This window comes from Pseudopodoces humilis, chromosome 2, assembly GCF_049639895.1.
Source record: "Pseudopodoces humilis isolate 2021_Gansu_Grassland_sample_001 chromosome 2, ASM4963989v1, whole genome shotgun sequence".
NCBI lineage: Eukaryota > Metazoa > Chordata > Aves > Passeriformes > Paridae > Pseudopodoces > Pseudopodoces humilis.
Window position 1 is genome coordinate 89,971,122 of NC_142201.1, and position 16,233 is coordinate 89,987,354.

General features: G+C 39.4%; 1 protein-coding gene across 2 annotated transcripts in view; it reads left to right on the forward strand.

Annotated features, from left to right (window-relative positions):
• The window catches only part of GSK3B (glycogen synthase kinase 3 beta), a 149,162-nt gene that overhangs the window by 111,667 nt on the left and 21,262 nt on the right, over positions 1 to 16,233 (forward strand). For both annotated transcript variants that reach the window (XM_088068506.1, XM_005523884.3), the window contains exon 8: positions 6,772 to 6,867. In XM_088068506.1, the coding sequence (XP_087924632.1) occupies positions 6,772 to 6,867 (96 nt within the window). The remainder of the gene's footprint in view (positions 1 to 6,771; positions 6,868 to 16,233) is intronic.

Sequence of the window (16,233 nt, forward strand, 5' to 3'; positions counted from 1 at the left end):
GGAATCCTGTGTTGGAGCTCCATCTGAAGAAACAGTTTAACCCAGGTATACTCTTCTTGAATACTTATGCTATTATAGGAGAGAAATCATGTGCTGTGCTGTGTTTTTTTCCAAATTTTGATCTTGAATAGTGACTCTTCTTATTTTTAGCTCTTGCTTGCTATTCCAAATGTTAGGTTGTCCCATCGCTGGGAATATCTCAAATGGGTAACCCAATATACTCGTTAAAATTCATGCCCCTACTGGCTTTCAAGTGACAGCTCCTTCAGAAATGTGCACAGTTTCTGAAACAGTCACAGTGGTGATAGTGTGGATTTCATCAGTGATCCCATAAAGATACTATGTACAAGTAAACACTATGCCTCAGAGCAGTCATGGAGCCTTGTACCTGTTAGATTCTTCCAGTAGCCCAGGAGGGTTGCAGTTGCCACTTCACTATTTAAAATCCAGTGTGCAAGTGGGACTCTGCTGAGTACAGTTTGAAAGAAGGAGCACTTAGACCACGAGAGTGATTTTTCTTTGAGATGTAGTCAGGACAGACTCCTTCATAAATCTCCATTATTTGGTGCACAGCTTGCAGTGCAGCAGTGGTGGCTGCAGTACTGCCATGCTCTCTGTGAAAGCTTGGGAGTTTGTTGACATTCCTGGCCCCACAAGCTCTACAGGATTCCAGAGCCATCAAGGTAAAACTGGCTGGCATATGTTTTCCAAACTAAAACAGTTCCTGCAGACAGTGGTTATTCTTTATTCCTGTTGCAGGAAGTGAATCTCAGAAGGGTAATGGGTTTGTTTCCAAGAGAATGATCTCAAAGTTTCTGTTTAGTACCTTCCCCCTACTTCTCTCTAAAGCAGAAACAAAAAAAAAAAAATAAAAAAATCTGTCAAACAAAAGAAGCAGCAATAATTTTCTGAGCAGCCCTGGGACATGGGGAGGACAGCATCAGCCAATCTGCCTGGTGTTTTCTTTACCGGAAATATTTTCTCCATATGCTGCTATTTAGAGTATAAGATGAATCAACCAACTTGTGAAAACTGCAGGAAAGAAGTGGGGGTTGTGGGGGTGGGGGTGGTGTTTGCTTTGAGTTTTTTGGTTGCCACTGTACTGTGATTATTCCTTGCACCAAAACTGGCATTTCATGGTAATTTAAGAGGAATAATAAAATCTTCCCATAGTTCCCTGTGTAAGGGGAGGCACGGGGGAAAAAATGTATGAAAAAGCAAGTTCAATAGTATCAGGAATCCTATTCATGTGTAACTTTTTGGGCTCTTGACAGTTTTACTGCGCCTACTGCTAAGTATAGACTGCAATTATAATATATGGCTCATGCTCAAATGTCAAGGTACTATTCTGGGCTCGGTTTTTGAAATAAAATAAATCCAGTCAGAGTAGTTAATGGGCAGAGAGGAGCTTTCTCTTCCGAGAGAGTAAGCCATAGGAGAGTGTTTCATTTTATTGGATGTGGTCCTGTGCTGACGACCTGCCTGCATCTGACATGGGCTTTCACGTGGGTTCTGTCCTCAGCCCTCAGGGAAGTCTCCTGGCATTTTTTTCCGTGATGTCCCCCCACATCACAACTTGGCTGTTCCTGTGCCTCACTTAATTCATCACTTCCAGTGCTTGCAGGCAGGCAGTATAAAAAGTTGATGGGCAATTATATTCATGTCAGCGGTGACAATAGGTTTCTTCCTATTCCTGATGTATAGCTCCTTTCATGTTATGAATAGAAAAAAAAAAATCTATATTTAGTTGGCTTTCAATGTTTGACAAGAAAATGTTTTTGGAATGAAGCGTATATAAAGCAGGTAAGTTTATTTTACTTTCTACCACAGACCTCTTGAAGTATTGTCTCAAGCCATGTCAACTGCTTGAGATGCTACAGTGTGAATTTTTTTAATAACTATTGGCACACCTCTCACAACTTTATGCTGAAGAGGTGCAGTCATGTTTACAGAAGTATTAATTATGCCATCTGGTAGGCCATAAAAATCAGACTTTTAGGAATATGTTTCCTCATAGACTTGCACAGTTTTCCCAGGGAAGACCACTATACCACTGCAACCATGTCTTTCTAGAGGTTTCTCATTTAAGTTATCACACTCTCCCCTCTCTAGTTTGGTTACTACCAGCTGGAGCTTCTGAACCCTTGTTTCTAACCAAGGTCCCCTATGCTTCTAACTGATTACATTTTGGCAAATGTTCAGCAGTAACAATGGTTGTCATAAAGGGCCTTTATTCCACTGGGATTTGTTGAAGCTCTTGCAGTTTCCTTTTCCTCTGCTGTTGCAACAGTGTGGGTTTGGTCATAAATGACTCAGCGCAGTTTTGCATAGTAAAGCAGGTGTGGGCAGCAGCTGTCTTGGTAGTGAGGTGTAACTGAAGTGTCTTTTGGAGCTGAATAATCCATCTTTTCCTCCTATAAAAGTTGGTTATAAGAACATAAACTGAAAATCTTTATTCAAGTTCAGGGCTTACTCCAGGTTCATAAATTCCCCCTTCTTGTTTGGTAGGATGACATTTTGTGAGTTTCTTTATTGTAGCTTTTCTCTAACTGCAGGAGATACATACCATTACCCTACCTTCACGAACCCTGTTTTGGAATAAAAATGTTTTGGTAAGCTTGAGCCATTAGAGATTTATGTAAAGGAAAAAACTTGACAGAATATACTGTGAAACCTGTTGTGTTCAATTTTTGTCCTAGGAGAATCAGAACAATGTCTGCTTCTCAGCAAGTGTATTCTTTAGTTAATCTTAGTAGATAATGCTTCTTTATATTTATTTAAGAGATGATGATGACATTTGGTAATGAAGAGCAAAACTAGTTGATCTGGCATCTTCACTTGCAGGAAAGTGCTTTGTAGTCTCACATAGACCTCCCCTTTATTCATTTGAAAGTTGACTCTTATTTCTAGTTGCAGTTGATTCCATCAGACAACTGTATTTTTATTATTGCAGTAATTACTTTGGTTCTCTTCTTGTTTTCCAAGTATTAAATAGAAAAGAAAAAAAATTCAGCTTTTTCCTTGATAAAATCACTTTCCATAAGACTCCCCAGGAAATAGAATAGTATGTGCCAATCTGCATTGACCTGAATAATTCACTATTGGACCCTGTATTTCCTAAAAGCTCCCTGACTTTTTGAAGATCAGTGAGGATCTTACTAGTGTACAGAGTATGTGAAGAGAAGGTTCAAAGAGGGAGCCAGTCTCTTTTCTTTGGCATCCCATGACAGGACAAGAAGAATGGGCATAAATTAGAGCACGTGAAATTCAATCTGAACACAAACCAGTTTTTGCTGTGAGGGTGGTCAGACACTGGAACAGTTTGCCCAGAGAGGTTGTAGAGTTTCCGTCCTTGGAGATGTTCAGAACCTGGATATGGTCTTGGGCGACTGACTTTTGACAACACTGCTTGTGTAGGGGGTTTGGACCAGATGACCTCCAGAGATCTCTTCCAGTCTCAACCATTCTGTGATTCTGTGAAAGCTCTCCAAGGTACATCTGCTCCCTAATATTTTCAGAGTTGATACAGCAAGAGCAGCTCTTTCATGAAGCAATTCTGACAAGAAAGAGTACAGTAATTCATACTGCTTTCTCAAAAGAAAAATTTTTACCAATTTTTGCAGCAGCTTAAGTGATTTCTGTTACCAAGGTTACTTGAAATTATTCCTAATATACTGAAAATTAGGTATGAATCAGTGAGTTACAATTTCAAATTTTGTAGCAAACAGAATTGGTATATTGGGGGGTGAGGAGAGATCCACTACAGGACCTCTTCAAGATATATCAAGTACTGGTACAGTTTTACAGTTTATCACTTTATTCACCCCACTATTCTAATTTGTAACTTGAATTTGACACAGTCTTTAAAACTTCTATTCTTCTTTCCAAACTACTTCTCTTTCCAGTTTTTGGTTGGATTTTGGGGTGTGTTGCTTTGTGATTGGGTTGGTTTTTTTTTTTCCTTCAATCCGCTTTCAGTACGAATTGGAAGTGCAATCTGGTTTTACAGTCACAGGAGAACAAAGTAAATATAAAGATACTGTGTAGCTACTAGTAATCACTTTTCCTTTTGTACAGTTATTTCATGTGTCAAAGGCTGCTATGTAGCTGAAAGGTCAGACAATCCTTTCTTTCAGCTACCATGATCCCTCTTCAGTACCTTCTTTTCTAAGCATTCATGAAACTTTAAGTGCTGTTGCTTAGATGCTTGTACTTGAGTTTAGGAGTTGCTCTCTCCCATCATCTGGAGTTACAGCTGTGCTTCTAGTGAAATGTATGAGTAGACATTGTCTGTGGGTTCTTCTATTAAATTGCCCTTGCTTATCTAATCTGAGGCCTCTGATGCTATAGGTGGTCTTCAAATATGCTTGCACTGTGTAGGCTCCTGTTCTGAGCAGCCTTGGCAACAAAGTCAGTTTGATATATCTGGGTTATATTAAAAATAAATCTACTCGCTGCTTCTTAGAAAAGATATTGAAGAAATTTTTAGAGGAGAAAAAGGGTAAAGAAGGTAAACATGCTTTTTAAAAAGTATTGTTTATGCTAGAGAGGCCTGAAAACTTAGCTTTTAGAAAAGATGAGAGAGCAATAGAAGGTGCTTATCATTTTTCAGAAAATTAATTTAAATAATCAAAAAAAACTTCCAAGGTTTTAAAAATCACTTTTATCCTGATTTGGGATGAAAATATCATTTAGGAGTGTGAAATCACCTCATCTTTTAGAACTGGAAAGGTTTGAGGCTGATGGTCATCAAAGCTTTGAGAGCAGCACCATCCTGGCAGGGCTGGCAGCTGGGTGGCTAATGCTCTGGTGGGGGTGTCAGACTGAAAATCAGCAGGAGGAGGACACATTTTTCTTTCAATTCTTTTTTCCTTTGAAAATTGAGCAAAATATATGGAATCTGCAAACATTCTTTTTTTTTTTACCCCCTAAGCAAAAACAGTGTTTTCAAACATGCACAAAAAAAAAATCTGCTGGCATCTCTGAGAGTAACCCTTGACTTTTAGAATTAGGTGGGTTTTAAATCTTCATGAGCAATGTGATTTACAAAACATTATTGTTCGTTTTAAACAATTTGTTGGTCAAATTTGTTATCCAGCTGTCTGAACAAGTTACAGAGTTTATTTTCTCTGCTGCTGCTCTTTGTTTAAAAGGTAGCTTTGTGGGTAGGACTTTTTTGTGTTGTGCAACTCTTATTTTAAATAGCAAAGAGATTCCAAGTTTTGTTCATAATACCTGATGATAGTTTCTCTGTTCCACAAATTACTCAAACAGCAGTTACCTTGGTCTTTTACCTCCTTACCTGACTTTCTGGAGTGCATTTTTGTAATTTTCGTTCTTCCAACAGAATGAAAATGTACACAGATACCAAAATTTGTAACCAGATATTTCTTTGTCAAGCAGCAAGGTAGAGTGCCAACATCGTATGATCATTTGTTGCCTGATGGTGACAGTGCAGTCTGATGAGATGAGGTGATAACATTTCACTATGTTGTATGGAGGGATTTGTCATGGGGCCAAAATAGTGCCACTACAGGTTTTCTATAAATAAACCTGAGCCCAGCATAGAGGAGTGACTCCGTCCTTCTGCCATCTCTCCTTCTCTCAGCAAAAAAGGTGCCCAGAGCTGGGTGCAAGCAGAAAACAATGGGATTACTTGAAGATACTTTGCAATTTTTATATATAGCTAGAAGACAATGGCTCGCTCATACTTGGTGCTAACTGAAAAGAAAGCAGTGATGCCATATTGTCAGGCTTATTCCCTCAAGGGATTTCTGAAATCCTTTCAAAATATACCCACCCCTACCAAGAGATGTGCAACTGTTAGTTATTTCTCATACACTCGTTTGCATCCATAAATAACATTGTGCAGATTCTGGGAATAAGAAGTACAGCTTGCTGAAGGTAAACCAGAGATGGTTTGCCTTTTAGATACTTCCAAGTTAGATTTAAATGAAGTCTGTCCTCTATGTGGAAATATCGAGATGAGGAAGCACCACCCAAACCCACACGGTTTTGTTTGCAGGGAGAGCAGGAGACACTCATCAGTAACTGGCTGATCTTTTAAGCTTGTCAGAGGACTGCTGTTTGACTTGTAAAATAGTCTGTGCTACTTGTCTGATCCTTAATCAACCATATGCAGTGAACTGCAATTCCTGAATGTGTTTGGTAGTACTGATCTATATAAACCTAATTAAAGTGAACCCTCTACCCCACCAAAATATTGCTAAGTTTGAGAGAGATGTTTAAATTTTGTGGAAAATCTCTATAAGATAATTAAATTTTTGATACTGGGCTTTTAGCATGAACTGAATTTCCAGCAAGAGACCACTGATGTTGGAGCAAGGGCCACAGAGGTGATTAAGGCACTGGAGCATCTGTCATATGAGGAGAAATTGCAAGAGCTGGCACTGTTCAGCCTGAAGCAGAGAAAGCTTGGGAGGTGGGGGTATCTCATTAGTGTGTATAAAAGCCTTGTGGTGTGAGGGAATGAAGAAACAACCAGCCTCTTCTTAGTGTTGCCCACTGACTGGCCAAGTGGCAGCAGCACAGAGTGCAACACATTTTGAACTCTGGACAGTGGTCCTCTGGAGGAGGGTGCCCAGAAACAGGACTTCCCTCTCCTGGGTGCAAAAGTTGTGTTGTTTATATTAACTTACTAGTTACATAGATGGACTTCAGTTGTCTCAATGTCTGATAGGTTATACTTCAGTCTTAATTCCATATGAAGCATATCCAAGCAATTTTTCTTTTTCTTTCTCTCCTGTATAGGTTCTGGGAACGCCTACAAGGGAGCAAATTAGAGAAATGAATCCAAACTATACTGAATTCAAATTTCCTCAGATTAAGGCACATCCATGGACTAAGGTGAGTCTATATGATCTGAATAATAAAGATGTGGGCTGAAAGTAAAAATTCAAGTTGTTCAGTTTGTTCAGTGATTTGGTGGCTTTCAGTCTAAACTGGGTGCCTTTAACTAAGCTGGGGACCTGCAAACTTTTGATGAAGCTGAGGAGAAGGAGATACTGAAGCAGTACACATTAATACCTGTTGGTCTGGGGGTTGCCTATAGGTGGGTTGTTTTTTGTTTTGTTTTTTTTTTTTATAATGGTGTGTGTGTGTTAGTAGCAGATTGCAGTATTCTACATACTGTTATGCTATCAGCTGATACAAAAATCACATAGAAATGAGCAAAGTGTTCTAGTATGTATGTGGCACTTTCGTGCTGCTAAATGGTGTTGATGAGGGCTGACAGTCACTTTCTTAAATGCTTCTCTCATAGATAATACTCTGTTTGTACTTCTGTAGGTGTGCTGTTGTGTGGAGATGTTTTTTCTTGGAGTTACCTCTTAAGATTTCTTGTTATCTAGCTTTCATAGGGAGACACCAATGCAGTACACGCAGGCAATATTATTACCTCTGTGACCAAAGAGAAAACTGCTAGCAATGAAACAAATACATTGCTGCACAATTAATTGGTCTTCCATATATCAAGAAATAATGAATATTTGACTTGGGACAGAGTAGCAGTCAGTTAGCCTCTTGGGTGTGGAATAAGTTAAATATTGAGTCTCAGACAATTGAAGCCTGGGTAGTTAACGTTTCATCTTGCTGGTTTAGAGATGTCTGTTATAGTCACAGTGTATTTCCATCCTATCTCAGCACTCAGGTTTCCTTCTGCTAAGAAAGTAATATCTATGTGTGGAAGGGTTGCATGCCTAGCTGAGCACATGTCCAGGGCAGATTCTTTTGGACCAAACACTCTATGGCAGTAGAAACACTGAATAAACTAATTAGAGCTAATTGATAGCAGGCCATGTGCCTGACAGGTACATGGCAGAGCAGTACTGCACATCACTGGTTTTGTGATAGATTCTCCAATGAGTTATGTACCTTTTCCCCACTAGTCCATTGTTTGCATTTCCATATCAGAGTTACCTTCTGTGTGTTGGTTAAGTGATGTATAATAGTATGGGAGGTTAGTAAATGCAGCAATGCTTTTTTATACCTTAGGTTACTGAGGGGAAAAAAATTAGAGCAGATGAAATCCCTGGGAGTGGTTTCTTCAGTTATGAATTGTATCCTGGTAAAAGTCACAAGAATAAGCCCAAAAACCTTGTAGCATTGAATATTAGATTCACATCTGAATTCTTGTATTGAAGGTGTTTGGATTAGGGGAGGTTAAATTAATATACAGTGGAGTAGAAGTGCAGAGCTGTACTGTAGGACATGAGTTGCATAGTTAGCTTAAATGCTTAGCTTAAAGAGTCTTACAAATCATCTGAATGCACTTGAGGGTCTTTTAGAATACAACTTTTAGCAAATAGAAGCTTCACAAAAAGACTGAAACTTCCTTCTATTTATAAAGAATGGGTTTTTTGTTGTTGTAGAGGATCACAGGTGAAATGGAGAAGTGAGTTGAGCTTGCCAGAAGATCAAATCTGCATTCTCCATTAGGTCACAATTAGTTTTGGAGAGTTGTGCTTGCAGCATAGCTTCTCATTCTCAAGTCATTCTGCTTACAGCCCTTCCTGGTGTCAGCTGGGTGTAGAATAGCATTTAAACCAGTTTATTACAATTGGGTTACATGAGACTTAATTTATGAGATCTGTACTTATTATACAAATGCTAAATTTAAAAAATGAATTATCCAGCATGATGCTGATAATGATGCTTATCTTCTTATCTTCTCGCTGTATTACTTCTCAAGATCCTTTCCTTTCAACATTTTGAGCATGTTGAGGCATGATAGATTTAAGTAATAATATTATATAGAATTGGTTCTTCTTACCCAGTTGCATTGATATAATATCTGATGACATGTCAGTGGGCATAGGCAATCCTCTCAGAGCTTCTCTAGCTTAGAATTGAATAGTGACAAAAACCTCTTCAGAGCTTTGGCTTTATAAAAACAGGAGTGACTGAAGAAGTGAAAGTGATAATGTTGTCAGTTGTTTGTGGGTTTTTGTTACAACTGTATGTAACTAGGCTGCTACAGCTAGTTGCGAACAGGACTTGAACTTGCAGCTTCAGAAGGACAAATCTTTGCCATCTAAGTTAAAGAATTACTGAAGATAACGATTGAAGGTGGTTATTTTTGTCGAGTAGTTATGACCAGAGGACTCAGCAGACAGATTTTTTTTTGGTTGTTTTTTTTTTGTATGTGTGAAATAACTTCTAGATAGCTACTTTCAGCACGTTTGAAAGAGAACTACGGAGAATATAGTCACTCCCTGCTGCAAGCTCTTAGACACAAGAGCATTCTCCTTGTTTTGTGCTGTTTAATAGAACACAGGTATTTGTTAAAGTTGGGTTTGTAGATCCTGCCTGGAATTAGTTTCAGGCAGTCAAGGTGCCCAGTGCATGTTTCTATGCAGTGTGGAACTAGTTGTTTCCAGGCCAGTAATCTATAGGAAAATAAGGTCTTGTTTTCAGGGAACTTTCTTGGTCTGAAAAAGTGTGTATAGAATGTAATTAAGAATTTTCTTTGGAAGCTGTACTATCTACAGGTTGCATCTGAAATTCTGTGGTGCTGGCTTGTATTGGATATGTCTGGTTCTGGTCTGTTCTTATGCATTTCTGGGAGGCAGGGATATGTTACTTTCCTATTCAGTATTGCTGTGATGGTGTGTAATCTGCTACACTTGCTGTTAGCTACTTGTGAAGAAGAATGGTGGCTGGTGCTATAGTGCAATGTAATACACTCTGAGTTTTTTAAAGAGACAGAGAAATTGTTTAATTCTGAAGACAGACAAATCTATAAAGGAATATTATTATTCAGATTCAATACATTTTGGGCTAAAATTGGAATACTGAGCACGAGTTTTATGGATGTTTGAAGCCTAGCTTCATAGATGTATCTTAGGTTTTTCGGTACAAATGGATTGGTATTATCTTAATACAGTATTGATACCTTCCTTCTTAAATTATGAGAGAAGTCTAACTAACACTCTAAAAAGTATTTTTCTATGCTGCAGCAATAGTATGAGTTTGCAGTGCAAACTGTTCTCAGACTGATTTTTCAATTTCTTGACAGTTTGAGATTGAAGTAAATTTGTAACTTAAGCATTGGAGTCTCCCATTATAAAACCTACAGAGGCCTCTCTCTTCTCCAGTATAGTTTTGTGTTCGCCAGCTATGTGTGTTTTTATGCCAGTTTTACGTGCATGAGGCACCTGATAATGGAAGTTCAACATGTCCCTGGCTAGCAAAAGAAAAGAGAATCTGAACTTTCCAGGAGTCTCTCAAACCATTCTGCAGAAATAAGGCTTCCCTCTTCTTTTCCGCTGTCACCTATCCTTACAAGCCCAGCCTCAACAAGAGGAATCCAGAACATTTTGGTGCTTTGGTGGGGGAGGTCCCTTTCAGAATACCAGTGTGTTTAGTAACTTAAATGTTCTTTGTATAGAATATTTTGTATTCATGGAGGTGCATCCAACAGCTTGTCTGCCTTGGTCTGTGAAGTAAGTGGCATCTTGTTACAACAGCAGTGTTTTTCAAGGGTGTGAATATGGCTGACTTACAACAGTCAGAAAAGATTAGGCAGGCTTTTAAACACACCTATAGGTATATCTGGGTTGGAAAACAAGTCAATTTTTTCCAATGGTGCCAGCTCATAAAATAAAAGTCACTACCCTTTCTGGAGATTTGCTGCTCTTGTTTTTACTGGATCATATCTTTATCTTTGCTTCTGTGTCTTTCAGCCACCTCAACTCCTTGAGCCTTTCTTCTCAGAAGTGAAGTCTGATCTGTGCTACTAATCTTTATACTTGTTTCTGTTCTTCTGACTAAGCTTCATCTCTGCCATATAACTCTGTGACTGGAAAGCCAAGGAGGAAATCCAGGATCAAGTGCAAGACTGTAAATCACAGGGCTGTTGAAGTTCAGCTTTGGTGATTAGTTTTCTGTGAATCTTTTGGCCCTTTTGGAAGGGGGCAGGGACAGTGAAGCAGGCAACAGAAGGTCTAAAGGCGTTCTTCAGAAGCTCGTGGTAGATTGGTGTTGCTTACCATGGCCCCATTACAGCTGCCCTTTATCCTGGCATTACTCAGACGCTACCTTCAGGTCTCAGGTACCTGGGGTAATGAAAAACAAAGGCTGTATAACTTCCAGAAATATATAAAATGTCCAACTGTGACAGCCTGCCTTTCCTCTTGCATCTAGCTAGTAAAGGATCTCATTAAGACTGTAGTAAATGTAATAGAATGACATAATTTAAGCCCTTTCTATGGGGAAAATTACTCTTTTGGATTTTTTTCTTTTCCCCACCTAAGGATACTGCCACATGTTTGCCAGTATAATGTCAGGATAATGAAAGATATGTATGCATATATATGCCCATGTTTCATGATGGCAGAACAATGCAAGTTGTAACAGCAAAGGCAGTTTTCTTTACCTAATCATAACCTCTGCCTTGTCTCCATTGTACAGACATGGAAATATTTTCTACTGCAGACAGCTCTTCAAAATGTTAGTCCCTTCATTGTGCTGTGGTTTGGTTGCCTTTGTTTCTCCTGTTCTGAAAGTACTTGCAGGATTTTTCAAGCATGCAGGCATTTTTAAAATATACTTTTGGTGAGATAAATTTGAGTGTACTCAAGAGAATGGCTTTATTCACCATCCTCAAATCTATACTTAGCTGGCGCCTGAATAATAATTTCCAAGTCAGTGTTGAGTTGGAAAAAGACAGGAGTCATTTTCCTGACAGTGGAAGAGACAGGGAGAAAAACTGTCAGGTTTAGATTACTTTTGAGCATCTCTGCCCCTCTGTTGTGCACTCTTGTGGATGAATACATGAGGACTTTTCTCTGTATCACTTCGCCTTCACAATAAACTTGTGGGAGATTTGGTCAGGATCCCTCCCAACTTCGTAAGCACTTCCTTTTTGTTCTGGGGCTTTTTTATTATTTGTACTGTTCAGGGTGTTGTTTTTTTTTTTTGTCTATGTCTTGAAGCCAAATGGTTATAGCATGGGAAAAGAGTGTCTAAGATGAGTCTTCAGACTCCGGCTCATCCCTTCTGGCACTTTTCCGAAAGTATTGGCCAATTCTTGCTGCAGCTGAAGTTGTGCAGAACTACAGTTGGTTGTGCTAAAAGTGTAGCTTTGGATATTGACTTTAGAATTCATATTTCTGCCTATATTATGAAGTAATTTCTGCTAATACTATAAAATACTTGCCTTATATTTTATTCTTGATATTCTCTCGTGTGCATGTGTGTTCTGTATATATGTTTTTCCATACTAATAATTTTACCTTGAGTGCTGAATATTTCTGTGCTCATAGCAGGACAGTCTGTTGTCCTCCCCACACTCTGGGACTGGGATGTAGAGCCTGGTCTCTCTGATGAACATGTTTTTCCATCCTCCAGAACTGGTTTTATGTCTTCATCCCGTCCTACTCCTGCTCTCCTTGTTCTTGTCTAGTTTTTAAGCAGATTGTTTTGCTTGTAATGCTTCCAAAATGACTGCTCATACTGTAGATTCAAGGAAGAATACCAAACAGTAAAATGGATAAACAGACAACTCATTTTGTCACTTCTAATTATAACTGATGACAAAAGAAAACTCTTTTGTCAAAAATCTTGTAAGTGGACTTGGATTTGGATTCAAGATGAAAATGCAAACTTTTTTTTTCTGAGATTTAAGTCTGCTTATTTGTAGAGGAACAAGGATGCAGTGAGGATGAGATTTCTTTGGTTGCAGTTCCATAATTGGCATTAGGTTCATTATGGAGCCAGGTCAGTTTTCCACCTCCCACCTGCATATTCCTGAAATATATTATGCTTTGCATGGTAGTTAAGACCTCTTGAACAACACATGTTCAGGATTTCGATCCATTTTCTTTACCTGACTGACCATTCTGCCCATACTGCAGATCTTGGGACAAGGAACCAGGGCAGACCTGCATGTCCAAAATGGCAGAACTCTTATTTCCAGCATGAACTGGACTTGATTTGTGCCTGTTGTGAAACTGTGCCCTGACCTCTTTCTAAGGAGTACAGCTCTAGTTTTCGCTTGATGTGTAATTGCTTTACAAGCAAAGAGTGAAAACAGCTCTGCTGGAGACTAACTTAAAAGAAAAAAAAGTTTTTCTGGCAAGTTCGTATTTGCCAGCTCCTTTTGCAGCAGCAATGATTTTTGACAGTGTAAATCTCTTATTCAGGCAGAACACTATGGCTGAGAAAAGAAGCCAGGTTTGCTGGATGGTAAATTGCCCTGGCTCTGCCCAATTCGTATGCAGTAAAGAAAGTACTGCCTAACAGTAAATGAGCGAGCACTAATGCAACATTAAGAAAGAATTTCCATCAGTGAAGATGTACGGAAGTCAAATGCTAAGTTTAATATGTCTTCTGCAGTACCATCTGTTTAGCCATCCCACTGCAACACATCTGTCTAGGCCGTTCATAGCAGCTGTCCCAGCGAGGTTGAGAGTGCTGAGGTACATTTTATGGGTTCTCTTTTAGAAGAAGGGGAGCTATTTTGTTCCTCTTTGCTTTGTTGCTTTCCTTTGGAGCTTGATACAAAAAGAGCACATGCACTGGGTAATAAATGCAAGCTCGTTCTGTCTCCACAGGGTCCTCAATGGAAGGAGCCCAGTAAAAAGTGTGTGGTCTCAACAAGAAGTAGCTTTGAAGACAGGTTCCTGGTCCTGTTCCCAGTTCTGTGTTGGCTCATTTGTATGCCACTTAACCCTTCTGTCGTTACTTCATTTTCCCCTAAGTGCCATCAGACAGGAATTCTTGACTAATCAGGCAATATACTATTTCTGAGGTTCTTTTAGAAAAAAGATAGAGGGATTATTTAATCAGAAAAAGAAGTTGGGGGGCTTACATATATTTTAAAATACCTCCCAACACCATTGTTTCTTTTCTGGACATCTTTTATCATCTGTTTTTATCACATGAGTTTTACAGACTTCAAAATAGCCAAATGGCATATTTCAGAAATCCCATGCTGAAATTCTCAGGTGTTTAGAACAAGACTAGTCCCAAGAGCTTCAGATGCAGCCTTGGGGTTTTTTTGTGTCAGGTAGAGCTCAGTGCGTACATTGCATCTTGCGTGTGTGTCTTCCCTTCCTTTTGTTTCTGTATGTGTTGTGTTTCTCATGAGCCTTATTGTGTTAAACTTCAGTGATCAAAATGCTGCTTCATAGTACTTGTATTATATGATAGCCTTTTTTAAAAGTTGGTTTGAGGATTGTGATGTACATTGATGACTTGGCTTATAAACAGTACAAGCTTTTGGTTGAAGGGAGGAGCTATCTCTCTTACCTTAATGTTTATGTGCAATAAAAAATGTGCTTACAAACCAAAAGGATGTGCACAGACTGTCAGCCTTGAATCAGTGGTGTGGGTGGTTCTTGGCAAAGTGTGTGAGTCTGAAGCTGGTGAGGAAATTTTTAACCATGGTGTCACAAACTTGATGTGTTAGCAACAGATGTCATTTTCCTAAGCCTCTGCTCTCTTAGGTAGCACAGCATGCGGGCAGTATTCACAATCTGCATGCAAAACACACAGTGGTGGATGGCATGAAATCATGTCTTTTAATAAACACTGGCTAGAAGAGCACCTTGGTGTCACATTGTGAAGCTTTGGCTTTGGGGCTTAATTATGCCAAGACGATGGAGCTCATGTTGTGCATGGAAGGTTGGTTTGAGGAATGTCGATGAATTGAAAGTCAGAGCAACCATTCTGTTAAAACAATACTTAGCTCTTGCCCCATGTGGTTTTATTTGAGAGCTGAATGTTGATGTGAGTGAAGTGAAATAGGAGAATTCTGTGCTTTCCATCCTTTTTCTGTCATCTTTCCATATGTGCAGAAAAATAAAATTCAGAAGGGGTGTAAACTCCACTACACTGGTAGGAACTATTTCAAATTAGTAAGATAAAATGTTACTGCTCTGCTAGTGCACAAAGCCTTCATCTGAACTGAAGTCTCTTGGGGATGAGAGCTGTGTAGTGCACCAGGGCACTTAAACCTGAAATGTTGAAGAAGTAGTTCCAGAAGAATGAAGGGGAGTAAGATTAAAAAATTTGCATTGATAGCAGTTCGACTTAAGGAGAGAGGAGTGTGTCAGGCCTTGCTGAGTCGCTCTTATGGTCTGTCGGTATTTGTGCATCACCAGCATGTCTGAACAAAGAAACAACTCGCACTGGTCCCTCAGCGTTTTGGTGAGGTATAGATTTATTGGGATCTGAAAGGGGGAGGGAAAAACCAATAAAAGCACCAAAAGCTGTGGCTTTGGATGAGTCAGCATTTCCATTTGACATGATCATCCAGAGATTTTTGTAACTCATCCAAAAAATCCCCAGAGAAAAACCAGCAGCCTGGGTCTCAGCCTGAAATTCATTTGCTTTGCAGAAACAAGAGGTTTTGAGTTATTCAAGTGCAAATTTTTCTTGAAGAATATTGTATGTAAAGCCTTTTTTTTGCATTTGTTTATCTCCAAAACAGGTTCATTTTTTAAAATGAAAACTTGAGCCTTCGGTCCCTCCTGTGGACAAATAGCCTTATACAAGGTCTTGTTTCATTTTAGAAAAATGAATTGCTGCGCCGGTGGGGTAGTATCTGATTGCTTTAAAAGTTCCTGTCAGTGTTTTATTTTTGGTTTTTATTTTGTTTGTGGACTTGCTGTGCCTTTTGCCCGGCCGTATTTAGTCTGCATACTAAATGTTAGTCTACCCAAACACTTTGTGCACTTAGCCTTTTTTCTTTTTTTTTCCTTTCTCTTTTTTATTTCCTTTTTTTTCCTTTGTTTTTTTTTTTTTCCTTTTTTTTTAATTTTGCTTTCACCCAAATGTATTTTAGACCGAGACAGACTTTGCTCTGATGGGCCGGATTTTAGTCCGTGCACTAAATTTTAGTCCGCAGACTAAAAATAATCCGCGGATTATTTACTAAATTGATTCCCTCACTGAGAACTACAGAGATTTAAAAACTCCTGCTGAGATGTATGTGCGAGGGGCTTCACAGCTCACAAGTCCCACTGTCTGTCCATCCTCCCGCCCCTTCCCGCCACGGAGCATCAATCCAGCATTGCTTTGGCGTCGGTGCCCCGTGGCACGGAAGTGCTGGCGTAGCCATTGCCGTGGGCGACAGCTGCTCGTGTAGTTCTCGGTGGGTGAATTGGGCAGTTTTCCCGGGGGAACTTTGCTGAATGGGAAGAGCTAAAAGACCACAGAGGGCTTTGCTTTTATTTCTTAGGGCGTTATTCAAAAGGGAGGCGGGAGGGG